Source organism: Marmota monax, unplaced genomic scaffold (genome assembly GCF_021218885.2).
Source record: "Marmota monax isolate L192 unplaced genomic scaffold, Marmota_monax_Labrador192_F-V1.1 WCK01_AAM20220418_F8-fsc00427, whole genome shotgun sequence".
NCBI lineage: Eukaryota > Metazoa > Chordata > Mammalia > Rodentia > Sciuridae > Marmota > Marmota monax.
The window spans coordinates 459,753-473,950 of NW_026693630.1; the positions used below are offsets into that span (position 1 = coordinate 459,753).

The following is a 14,198-nucleotide window of genomic DNA, read 5'->3' on the forward strand; positions in this document are numbered from 1 at the left end:
AAGTAACAAAGGTCAAAGTCGGAGAAATTTGAAAATAGAGAAAATCAACTCATCACATACCGAGATTGTCTGTGGATTTTTCAGAATAAATCTGTAGTACAGGAGAAAGTGGGATGATATATTCAAAGTACCAAGTGAAAAAAAGAATCTGCCCACCAAGAAAACTGTATCAGGCCATCCTATGTTTTAACAGTGACAGAGAGATATAGTCTTTTCCAGACAAACAATAATTGATGGAGTTCATCAACATTAAACTTGTTTTACAAGAAAAGCTTAAAAGAGTTCTTCAAATTTAAACAAAACCATTCTACACACAAATAAATATCCATATGAAAGCATAAATCTCACTGGTAGAGGTAAATATACATACACAAATACACAGTAATGTAACACTGTAATAGTGCTGCACAAACTAATTTTGGGTGTCATATAAAGTTAAAACACAAAACAATTAAGAATAATTGTGCCACGAAATTTGTTAATGGGTATGTAAAATAAAAATAAGAGAACTATGGCTTCATGAAAACAAAATGTGTGTAATATAGTAAAATTACAGTTTTGAATGTGATAAAAAAAGCAAGTTGTTATAAAAATATATAAATGGTTACAAACAAAAGATAATTGTGCAAGGCTTGTGGTAACTCCAAAAAATTCTGTAATAGATAGACAAAAGACAGAGTGGAACAAAATAACTGCAAAACAACACAATTACCAAATGGCACTGGTAAGCCTTTTAAATACCAATGACTTCTTTAAGTTTAAATAAATCAGACTCCTTAGGTAAAAAGCATGGCATCTCTAAATGGATAAAATACAATATTGAGAAATATATGGACTGCCCGAAAATCTTTAGATATGGATATATAGGCTGAAAATGAAGAAATTAGAAAAGATCTCTCATGAAATGGAAACCAAAAAGAAAACACAGCTGTCTGTTTATATCAGACAAAATGGACTTTACTTCAGAATCATCACAGAAAAAAAGGCAGTTATATAATAAGATCCACATCAACAGGAAGATATAAAATTATTAATATTTATGCACCTAATTAATAACACCTAAAATATAAAACAAATACAAATAAACCTAATTGGAGAAACTGATGGCAATACAGAAATACTAGAAAAATTTGGTGTTCTGCTTTTAACAATTGATATTTGGTTAAATATATAGTTAAAACACAAAACAATTAAGCATGATTGTACCACAAAATTTGATTATCTATACAGATAATCAATAAAGAAATAAACTAACAAACACTATAGATCAAATGATCTTAACAAACAATAAAGAATACATATTTTTTCTTAAGCTCCCTTATAACATTTTCTACTTTACATCACCTATTACATTATAAAACAAATCTTAACATGGTTGAGAAGTTTAAAATCATACCATTTTTCCCCTAACCAAAATAAAATGAGACAAGGATTTAATTAAGAAAACAAGGAAATTCACAAGTAATTGAAAATTTAACAATATTGTCTTAAACAATCACTGGATGAAGAGTTATTCAAAAGAGGAATTAGAAAATAAAATAAATAAAAAAATAAAACTGAGCACAGGACATTCCAAAACTTATGGAATACAACAAAAATACAAAAAAAAATTACTAAAGGGTAAGTTTATAGTAATAAACACGTATATTAAAAAGGAAGAGTGATCTGAAGAAAAAAAAAACTCCTAACTTTACATTTACATTTCAAAGAACTAGAGAAAGAAGAACAAACTAATCTTAAAGTTAGTATAAAGAGGAAAAGAGTAAAAATTAGAGAAGAAAATCATAAACCATAGCAAACAATAGCAGAAATCAATGATTTTTTGAAAAAAGTTTTTTGAAAAAGTCTAAAAAGTTGATGAATATTAAAACTGAGAAAAAAAAGTGATCTAAATGCATAAATTCAGAAGTTGTTATGGTCTAGGTATGAGGTATTCTACAAAAGTTTTTATTAATGCAGGAATGTTTAGAGTTGAAATGATTAGATTATGAGAGCTGCAACTAATCAGTGGATTAATCCAGTTGATATATTATTAAAAGGGACTGTTGTATTTGGTGGTGACTGTGACAGGTGAGATGTGGCTGGAGGTGATGGTTCACTGGGGTGCACCCTGGAAAAGTTCATTTTCCCTGAAGCCACTTCCCCTCTCTTTTTGTGTCTGGGGCCACCTTAAGCTGCATAGTGTTCCTATATGTTCTTCTGTCATGTTGTTCTGCCTCACATTGGACTCAGAACAATGGAGTTGGTTGACTATGAACTGAGCCTCTGAAACCATATTTCTCAGGTCTGGGCCTGATATGTTATCGACCAGGTATCTATTTGATTCTATATCCTCAGCTGTGAAAGATTATATGGTTTAATCTCTATTACACAAAAGTTCATAGCCCAAATCTCCAACTTTATATTTTACTACATGCAAATTGAAAATCAGGTACGCATCTTAACAGAGAAAGAGTATATGTGCTTGAGAGAAACCCAATTTTGCTGTCTTGCATATACAAATATAACATGGTTTTAGAAAATTATGACTCTAAGAAATTCCAGAAGGTCTCACAAGCATCCCACAAAGCCTTCAAAGTCAGAAACATTACTGAAAGAAGGTGGAACAAGATTGTGGAGTAAGCCCTAAAATATTAATTTCCCACAGAAACATCTATTTAAGAAACTATCCACATATAATAAACTCTTCGCATGAACTAAGGAAACCGAAAGTGGGGCTATAAAGCCCCTTTGGACTCAAAAGATGAGTGGAACTGTGATTGGATGGTATTGAGAATGTTTCTTTATGTCCAAATGCTCCTTCTCCCCAGCCTTCTGTGATACCAAGTGTGAAAAGTCCCACTGTACTCATAATAAGAGTGAGTCAGAAGAGGGCATTTGGCCTCCCCTCCATTAGGTTCTTTCCAGGAGATTGACACTTTTATCAGCAGGTAGGGAGTGTAGTGAACACCAGTGAGATTGAACCATTTGAGGCCAGCTAGTGACAAGGCAGGGAGTGGGGCAAGCAGCGGTACCCAGTGCCCAGAACTTGGCAGCAGCACTCCATCCTCACCAGAGAAGGCACTGTACCAGAGAAACCCTTTGGGCACGTGTAGTTGTAGAACGCATGGTCCACAGACCCTCTGGAATGGAGAGCCTGGATGCCTCTTCCACACAGCATGGGTCTTCTCTCTGAATCTCCAATGGGCTCATCCAGGTGGGATATTGAAACAGCAGTTGAACCATTATGAAACTCACATTTAACTTGGACTTTGACTCTCCTCTAAAGAGGAATCAGAAAATAAAAATCAGTCCTCTCAGTATTTCTAACAAGTTTCCTGGAACAAAACATTCACTCTACCCAGAATATGCAGATGAAGAAAAACCTAATTTGTGATACATACATACATAGAAATATAAATCAACAAGAAATAAAAGCCAAGGAAAGATGGCTTTATCAAGTAGACAAATCAAGGTGCTGACGACTCATTCAAAAGACAAGAAGATGATTGCCAGACAAGGAATTCAAAGTAGCTGTTTTAAGAAAACTCAGTGAACTTCAAGAAAACAAGGAGAAATAATTCAGAGATTTAAGAGAAAAATTTAGCAAAGATTAAAATAAGAAACAAATTCCAACAGAGAACAATATGGAGGAGAAAAATATGATAAACAAAATGAAAAGTGTTCTAGAGGGCATTAATATTAGAGTTGATCAAGCAGAAGTAATCAGTGAGCTTGAAGACAGACTATGAAAGTGCAGAATGCTTATTTGAAGAAATAATATTGGAAAACTTTCAAAACTTGGAGGAAAATTCAAATATCAAGGTATAGTAAGGTCAAAGGTCACCAACAAATTCTGCCCAAATAAGCTAGTCTCATGAATATTACAATAAAATTCTCAAAGGTCAAAGAAAAAGAGAGGGCTAAAAGCAATAAAAGAAGTAATTAGTGTAAGTATTCCAATGTATGGAGGTAGACCTCTTAACAGAAGTCTTACAGCAGGAAAAATTTAAAATGATATATTTAATGTGCTAAGGGGGAAAAAAAAACTAGCAACCACAAATACTATATCCAGCAAAAATATCTTTAAGAAATATGAGAGAGATAAAGACATTACCAGACAAAGAAAACCTGAGAGAATTCATTGCAATCAGACCTACCTTACAAGAAATTTCCCAAGATGATAATGGATAGTAGTAAGAAAATTTACAACTTTCTGGTGTCTGAGTCATTTCCATGTTTTCCATTGTATGAACGTAAGTTCTATAGAACTTAGAATTCAGTCACAAAATGAGAAACCACGCCCCTGAGACAACCACTAGTTAATAATTAGAAGGCATAGCTGTCACCATTAGGACTGGAGATCAATGGGAAGAGGTCAGGGATATACAAACTCAGAGCTTTGGAATAGGTTCTATGGTTCTAGGACCCCAACCTCTGAGGACAGGTACAGCCAGCTTGGTGCTAGAACTCTGGAATCTGGTGGAGGGCTCAGAGAACCAGGACTCAGGATTCTGAGGGTAAGTTATTTGGTAGCTTTGCTGTATCTCTGGGACTGATGATAATTTTGCTTCTGGAAATTATTAAATATACTTAGGAATAATGCACAGGCTGAAAGTTACTGCTGCTGTGAAAGCTGTAACCAAGATAATACTGATGCAAACCTTAACAGTTCACACAGGTCTCCCTCTGGTTCCCCCAAGGGCAGAAAGTACTAGGGAGGACTGGGAAAGAGGTTTGATTGGTGTGTTTCCTCTCTCTATGTGATAGAGCAGAGTGAAAAGGAGAAGGTAGTTTAGAGAGACTCCAAGTACACACACACACACACTCACTCACTCACTCACTCTCATGATTCCATCCACGTAGTGGGCTTTTGCTTGGGAAACACAAAGAACGAATTCCATTAAAATTCCTTAAAATGAAAAGTAGAACTATGCTATGAATAACTTACATTTAATAATAGCTAATGCTTATAATTTTGAAACATAATAGAAATCTGGGATTTTCTGGCAGTGGTCTCTGACCCACATAACCACTAAAATTTAATACACCAAAAAGTTCATTAAGGCTTACGTTTATTTTCTGAAATTGAACATATTTGCTCTTTTTTGTTTTCCTCAGATGAAGTTTGAACACCTTGCTCTTTTGTTTACTAATATTTGTGCATCTTCCAAACTGCCAAAATCCAACAGCTAAATAAAAGGAGAGTAGGAATCCATAAACTTAGTAATAGTGCTTTCTTGGAAATATCCATCTTTGGTACCGTTTTCTGAGGAGGCGGGCCACTATCAACACTCCCTCCATAGCCTTTTTTCAAGCAGCGGGGTGGAGCCCATTGAGAGTTACAATGGCAGTGATCTTTGTTGTTGCAGACCCCATTATTATTGCAGGTCATTGGTGTACAGTCACTTTCCCAGATGGACCTAAATACACACTTCCGGTCAATGCACACACGTTCTACACCACACTCTGTGCCATCAGTCACTTCTCCAATATCTGGTATGTTCATCCCAAAATGATAGTCAGTACCCCAGCAGGTGACACCACTTAAATTAGTCGAATGCACAGTAGAATGATTTCTCAAATAGGGAATGAATAACACATTCTCACACAGAACTCTCCCACAGAGGGCATCTGATATATCACACTTAATATATGCTTGTTTACCAAGACCACAGTTACCAAAACGGTCACCTCTGGTGTTCAAATTCTTGTAGCACCTCTCATTGGCACTCCTGGCTTCCATGCCAAAAATTTGCTTACACTGTTCATCCCGTATATTACATCTCTTTTCATAGCAGTTGCCACCGTCCATGCAAGAGAACCCATCCTGCACATATACATCTCCTGGACACTCATGTGAAGTTCCATTGCACCACTCTGGAAGATCACATTCATTTTCCTTTTTCCGACACTCTGTGCCTGATGGCAAGAACTGGCAGTCTTTGCAACAAGGCCCAAAAGTACAAACAGCCCCAGCTTCCAGGGTGCAGTTCATCGAACAACAAGGATCTTCTGAACACAATTTCATGGATCCACAGTCACACTCCTCTCCTTCTTCAATAACACCATTCCCACACTGTATCTTTGAGAAGATGGCCTTTGGGTCTGGTGTATCATGTATACAGCTCTTTCTTGAACCAATGTCCCAGTAGCTGGCATAGCTACAGTTGCTAAATTTACTTGAAATAGTTTTTGATGGATACATTACACATGACTTCTGCCCACATGTGCATGTGTTTTCATCATGCTTCATACCCAAATTATGACCCAACTCGTGTGCCACAATGTATGCAAAAAAAGAAACTGAGTCACCTTCAAAAGAATCAATTGCACAATTATAAAGATTATTACATATTGTTCCAACAAAGGCTAGGCCAAGGAGTTTACCAAATGACTTCTTAATAAAAAGATGTACAGTATCATGGTGAACGCGAGTTTCAAAACTAATTTTCTTCCAAGTGCAAAATTCTGACAGAGTATCGGCCATCGTACTGATAGTTATGGGGTTTTCTTTGTTCCAGACCTCAAGGCCATATAAAATCAAATCAATTTGCAGTGCTTTATAATATTCATTTGCAGCATTTATAACCAAGATTACTTCATCCTCCACATTTGAGATATTGCTTTCCAGATGACAGTATCGTTCATGGTCTACCACAGCTGCCAATTCAATAAGACCCTTGTGAGTCCACCACCTCTCATAGCCACTTTGCTTTAAATTTATAATATCATTCTTGTGAAGAAGCTTCAGTTGTCGTGCTAGTTCTTCTTCTGTTAGTCCACATCTTGTGGGTGGGAATCGTGTCTCCTCCCTGTCTATTCTATAAACCAGATGTTCAAATGTGGCAGAAAATTTTTTGGGTTTGATTTCATAAACAGTATCATGGACCACTAGCATTCCTCGAAAGCCCCCAGAACAGGTGCTAAGAGCAACCAGGGATTCTGGGTCCCCTTCCACATAACCATAATAGTAGCAGTCACTCTGGACAAAAGGCTGTTCCTCCAGCAGAGCTCCCTGGTCTGTGTAGGTGAACACAGAGAAAGGTTTGGACACTAGAAATTTCTTGGCCTTTATGTGGACAATTTGTCTCTGGCCTCCAAAGTGCAGGCTGTAGGAGAGCCAGTCAGGGGTCCTCATGCCTCTATGGGTGCCAGTTATCTTCAAGGGTATCACTACTTCTGGGGGGCTGTGGTGTTGGGAGTGGCCAATCTGGGACCATCCAGAAAGGAAGAGCAAGATTCCCAGCCAGAATTTCATGACAGCCATCCTCACATGCACCAGGAAGGCCTCACCCACAGCCATCATGGGCAATGACTGGAGGCGAAGGGGCAGGGCAGGAGGTGCTGTTGGCCTGTCTCCTCCCTTTGACTTGGTTGCAAGCAGCACTGACCTTTAATGGGATGTCTTCTGGCAGAGTCAATCTGTCAGAGTAGCAGAACTAAAATAAAAAATAGAAAGAAGGGCAGAATTGGGCAACTAAATTATGAACAGGCCATGGTAGAGGAAAAGAGCAGAGTATGGGCTAAAATGCATTAGCATTTGGTTTAAGGCATGACTTCATATAAGTGCGTTGGATTTGCTCTTTAATTTTGGCGAGGCAGATTCACACTGTGGGGTGCAAAGGAAAAACAGTTGGCCACAGGTTGATAATTATCAAATACAGATGAAGGACGTGTGTGTTCATGATACCATTCTCTAAATATATGTATATTTGGGAACATTTTCACAATAAATATTTAAAACAAAGATGTCTTTTTTTTTTTTTTGTGGTGGCAGTGGGGATTGAACCCAGGGCCTTGTGCATGTGAGGCAAGCACTCTACCAACTAAGCTATATCCCCAGACCCAACAAAGGTGTCTTAATGGAAAGATGAATTTATTTTTTTTAATGAGGGAATATTGACTTATACTATGAACTTGGAATAAATATCCACATTCTTCCTATTTCAAATGAGAAATTATTTTGTCACAGTAAGGAAAGACATGCAAAAAGATACTCACATATATTATTTTTCTGATGGTCCTTCATATGCACTTCCATGTTGCAAATTATTACTTGTCCTATCTCATTTCAATCCTGTCAAATGCAAAGTGTCAAAGTATCAATTATCCTTCAAAAGATCCTATCATAACAGATATCTTCATTCAATAAACCAATATCCAATAGTGGAATTGGAGGTAGGAATGCCTTGGGTTGATATATAGACATATTACTTGAAAATGTTTATATTTAATTATACTATGGAGAAAAATAGTATTTTTCAAAACCTCAGGCACAACAAAATGAAAAGAAAATCAAATTAGCTGTGAGAGTCACACTTGGAGATGGAAAAATATTTTACACGTAAAATGCCTTTTTAATTACCTAGTGTAAATATCTATAGTTTTCCTGAGATTGTTAACATAATGAGATTAAGAAATACTAAAATAGTTGGGGAAGGAATAGAAGAAAGTGGAATCTGCATCGAGGTATCTAAAACACACTAAGCAAACAACACTTCCTACAGTAGGGAATTCAAGCATGAAAGTGGCCAGATTCAGCACCTGTCCCATTCTGAACCCAGGAGACATTCCTCCTTAATTTTTGTTTTATCTTGATTTTAAGTTCTTTGACCTTTTCTCTCTAAAATCTTTTCCCATCACTCATGAAATCTTCCTCTAACAAAAAGCAGCAGCATTCTCTTCTCTGTTAACACTTCTTGATAGAGAGCCCTTTTTCCTAGTTAATGTCACAAAATTTTATATCTCAAAAATGTGAAGCCCACCAGGGGAGATGTCTTCCTTTCTCAGAATCCCCCTCTACTATACAGACCAGATATTCAGTCATAACTTGCTTTAGTTGCCAAAGCCACTTCCAAACTAGCAGCCATCTCCTTCCACCATTATTTACCATTCTTCCTCATTCTTTCAGCAACTTCCCGATCAATCCTGCACAAATAGCAAAGAATTAGGTGTTTGTTTTACCGCTCTCTTCTCCACTATCTTATCCACATTCTCACTGTTTATCAAGCATATTGACAACCCATGTGTTTGTTTTTTACTGTTACAATTCATCTTCAATGAACTTCAACCATCGACTTATAGCCTGTTTCTGAATCATATTATTACTCTTGACCATCCTCTTATTTGGTAGTAACTCATAACTTTCATTTTTAATTAAAACTTACTAATTAAATTTGTAGACAATTCACGTAACTTTTCTTTCCACATTTTCCCATTTTTCAAGTTTCCATTATCGGCCTTGCTATTCCTGTAGCCTGGCTCTGGACTCCATCAGTTCAATGACTGTTGACTAAAATGCTCGACCCCATCTAGATTAATACTTCCATCTGCTTTCTACACTTTGACAACACACTGCTGGTTGTGCCAATACTACTGGGGAAATAAATCAAGCAGAGTGCATTTAGGAGGATATGTAGGAGGGGAAGACACACAAAACTAGAGTAAGATAGCCTGATAGCTCAGCCTAAAGGATGAAGTCATGAAGAGATATTGATCTTAAGCACTCCTATGCTTCTAATAATTTTCACCTTGATGTCTCCATTCTTTCTTTTCTTTGGGTTGGGGGATATCAGGGATTGAACTTAGGGGCACTTGACCACTCAGCCACATCCCCAGCCCTATTTTGTATTATATTTACAGACAGGCTCTCATTGAATTGCTTAGTGCCTCACTTTTGCTGAGGTTGGCTTTGAACTCATAATCCTCCTGCTTCAGCCTCCAGAGCTGCTAGGATTCCATTGTTTCTTAATTGTTCGATGTTCTAAATTTTTTCATGTACACATAGTACCTTCAGCTGAAAATTAGTATTCTCTTTATTGTTATAAGTTGGTATTATTGATAAATTTCCATCAGGGTAGTTTAAGTTGTAAAACCAAGAATTCTTCATTTAATGCCTATTTAATATAGGATCAGGTAATTTTCTTCTCTCTCCTTTGTCATTGCAAATGGGAGGCAGAGGACCTGTTTGAAGCTGGAAACTATCCTCATCTTTAAAGTAACAAGAGCAGAGGAGGCTAACTTCTTAGAACACCAAAAGCCCTCAGGAGTAAGTAAGGTCAGTAAAGGAAACATTTGAGGACAACTTTTACAAATCATGACTAAAATTCTCATCTGTTTCTTTGCTCTCCATGTCTGTCTTTATATACAGTTAGTAATTATTAAGGGGTGTAGATTTGTGTGGTGATGGAAAATAGTCATTTATTACTTGTGTGCATTGTTGAGAGTGAACCAATATAAATCTGTCAGAATGTATTCTTAAGACCTCACCTTGTGAACAGGTAATAGGAAGAGAGAGAGAGCAAAGAATATTTGAGCCAGACAGTCTTTTGACACATTACATTATTTTACACAATGATGCTAGAGGCCACAGGTCCTAAAAGAATATAACAGTTTCATTCATAAAAAGTCATAGTGTTATAATAGTACAGAGATTTCAAAGTAAACTTCCATACACTATCTTTTATAAATTATTTTCCTCTTCCTACAGTTTTGTCAAATTCATGAATCTTTGTGGCCTAATTACCACCTACCCTTTTGTAGCCTAATTTCAGTATTTTTCAGAGTATAAGTATTATACAATTGAAAGCAATTTAAAAGCGCAAAATAGAGTAGAATAGGAAATAATGAAGAGCATTTTTTTTGCCAGATATTCAAGATCTGAACCAATTTTGTGTGTGTGTGTGTAAGCATATTTATGTACTAATAATTTGTGATTCTCTACTTCAGAGCTAAATTCTTGAGTGACTTACCTATAGATGAAGCTATAACTCTTGTGATCCTTTCTAATTATGACCCTCTTCATGAATTATGTGTACCACCCATTTCTTTGAGCAAAGGTTTTTCTTTGAGATCTCACAAGATAAGAAGAATAGAAATCAATGGTTTTTCATTTGATTGAGTTCTAGATTTAGCCGCTTAGCAACAAGAATCTCTCAGGCTACAGAACATGGCAACTGGCTAAGAGTCTTCCCCACTGTGACTCCATCATCTCAACCACACTTTCTACTTATTCTTCAATATAAAGAAATTTAATTTCCTTACTCTTATTTAATGTGGTTCAATTCCTGTTCAATAGGAGTCATCTGAATTCCTTATCCCCATTCTACAGGTTTCTCATAAACAGCACAATTGTTTTACTTTCTGTGCTTTTGCTCAAACTGTCCCAGATTATTTCTTCAATATTGAACCATATTACAGAACATTTGGAGTATTTCAAGTTCCAGAAAAAGTGTTCAAACCCATTTATGACATATTCTAAGGATTCCAGACATCTGTACTCATCTGTATCTTTCAGAGGTAAGTGGATGGCTTTGAGACTGTGTATAGCTGCACATAAATGTGCTTTGTCTATTGCAAAGGTTGTTGTCAATAAGGAAAAGCAAAACCCAAATTTTTTAAAAATAGGAATGAATAACAGCAATGTGAAGATGAATTTTGTGGGTAAAATTGACAAGCTGATAGTGAAAAAAAATGTCAATCTGGGACTACTGCACTTAAATTGGCTGGGGTAAACCTGGAAATAAGGTTATGTATTAAGGTTGGTAATATCTGCAAGTTTGATATCTACCATTGTTTTTCCATTTTGCATCCATCCGTGACCCAATCTGACCTAATGGTTTTAATCTCTGCATTAGTTTCCTAGGACTTCCATCGAAAATAACACAAAATGAGTGGCATGAACAGCAGAAATTTATTGTCCAACATTTCTGGAAGCTGGAAGTCCAATATCATGGTGTTCTTGAGGCTATACTTCCTCTGAAGGTACTAAGGGAAGATTGATTTCAGACTTCTCTCTCAGCTTCTGGTATTTTCCTAGTTTGTGACAACATAATTTTCATCTTCACTTGCTGTGTTCTGTGTCCAAGATTTTCCCTTTCATAGGGACCACTGCTTACATCAGATGTTAAGTAAAAACTGTGACAGGAGGCAAAAAATTTCCCTATATAATAATAAAAAGATCAATCCATCAGGAAGATGTATGAGACTTATAATTTCACCCAACATGAGAGCATACATATACAAGACAAATATTGACAGATCTATAAGGGAGAAATAGCAATACAACGATAGTAGGAGACTTCTATACACCACTTCTAGTAACAGATAAATATGAGTCAATAAGCAAATGACACTATAAATTTGAACAATACTATAGAATAAATTTATAACAATTTATTATATATTTTACAAAAAAATAGGAGAGAGGAGTTTGAAGGTTTCCAACACTAAAAATAAGTGTTTAAGGAGATGGAAATGTTAGTTATCATGATTGGATCATTATACATTATAAGTGCATATATCAGTTTATTACACTGTATGCCAAAAAGATGTACAATTGTCAAAACTAAAAAATAACATAAAAGGTCTTACATAAATAAGAAAATAAATACATTTATTTGATTTTTTAAATGAAAAGAAATATAAAACTTGAATTAACTGGACTATTCATTTTATTTCTATATGCTGATAAAATGTGAACAAGCAGATGCAGTTTTATAACCAAATTATTTAACAAGTTCAAATCTGCTAATTATAGTCACTAATAAAAATATTGCATTAACTTTTAAAATATAGTTAACTAAGAAATATCAAATTTTATATCACTTATAAGTAGTCAATTTTCCATTAATTCTTTTGCCTCTTATTTAATAATCCAGTAACTGAGGCTGCTAATTTTATGAGCGCTAAGATTCTTTCTCCCCCTTAGTTACAGAAGCAACATATCTAAGGCAGAACTAGAACAAGTTTTTCTAGAGATCCATATTTCCTTTATGTAATTATATAGGTGTAGTTCTTACTAGTTTCAATAAACCAGTCAAAACAGTTATTTCCCTGACACTTAAAATAAAACCTACAGTTGAATATTAATTTCCTCCAGAAATAGGTAAGTTGACCGGATGGGTATACAGCAGAGTTTTACAAAACCTTTAAAGAGGAACTAATACCAATACTTTTCAAGCTACTTCAGGAAATAGAAAAAGAGGGAGAACTTCCAAATTCATTCTACAAGGCCAACATCACCCTGATACCTAAACCAGACAAAGACACTTCAAAGAAAGAAAACTACAGACCAATATCTCTAATGAACCTAGATGCAAAAATCCTCAATAAAATTCTGGCGAATCGGATACAAAAACATATCAAAAAAATTGTGCACCATGATCAAGTAGGATTCATCCCTGGGATGCAAGGCTGGTTCAATATACGGAAATCAATAAATGTTATTCACCACATCAATAGACTTAAAAATAAGAACCATATGATCATCTCGATAGATGCGGAAAAAGCATTCGACAAAGTACAGCATCCCTTTATGTTCAAGGGATCGCTAGAAAAACTAGGGATAACAGGAACATACCTCAATATTGTAAAAGCAATCTATGTTAAGCCTCAGGCTAGCATCATTCTGAATGGAGAAAAATTGAAGGCATTCCCTCTAAAATCTGGAACAAGACAGGGATGCCCTCTCTCTCCACTTCTGTTCAACATAGTTCTCGAAACACTGGCCAGAGCAATTAGACAGACGAAAGAAATTAAAGGCATAAAAATAGGAAAAGAAGAACTTAAATTATCACTATTTGCAGTTGACATGATTCTATACCTAGCAGACCCGAAAGAGTCTACAAAGAAACTATTAGAGCTAATAAATGAATTCAGCAAAGTGGCAGGATATAAAATCAACACGCATAAATCAAAGGCATTCCTGTATATCAGCGACAAATCCTCTGAAATGGAAATGAGGACAACCACTCCATTCACAATATCCTCAAAAAAAATAAAATACTTGGGAATCAACCTAACAAAAGAGGTGAAAGACTTATACAATGAAAACTACAGAACCCTAAAGAGAGAAATAGAAGAAGATCTTAGAAGATGGAAAAATATACTCTGTTCATGGATAGGCAGAACTAACATCATCAAAATGGCGATATTACCAAAAGTTCTCTATAGGTTTAATGCAATGCCAATCAAAATCCCAACGGCATTTCTTGTAGAAATAGAGAAAGCAAACATGAAATTCATATGGAAAAATAAAAGACCCAGAATAGCAAAAACAATGCTAAGCAGGAAGTGTGAATCAGGCGGTATAGCGATACCAGACTTCAAACTATACTACAGAGCGATAGTAACAAAAACAGCATGGTACTGGTACCAAAACAGGCGGGTGGGCCAATGGTACAAAATAGAGGACACAGAAACCAATCCACAAAACT

General features: G+C 35.8%; 1 protein-coding gene across 1 annotated transcript; it reads right to left on the reverse strand.

Moving 5' to 3' along the window:
• Window positions 1–5,131: 5,131 nt before the first annotated feature.
• Window positions 5,132–7,288, reverse strand: LOC124103206 (disintegrin and metalloproteinase domain-containing protein 25-like). Its single transcript, XM_046459707.1, has one exon. The coding sequence runs from the start codon at window positions 7,286–7,288 to the stop codon at window positions 5,132–5,134; it is 2,157 nt and encodes a 718-aa protein (XP_046315663.1).
• Between the last annotated feature and the right edge of the window lie 6,910 nt (window positions 7,289–14,198).

Excerpts from the sequence above, each read along its gene's own strand:
- LOC124103206 (XM_046459707.1), bottom strand. The coding sequence starts at position 7,288 with ATGATGGCTGTGGGTGAGGCCTTCCTGGTGCATGTGAGGATGGCTGTC.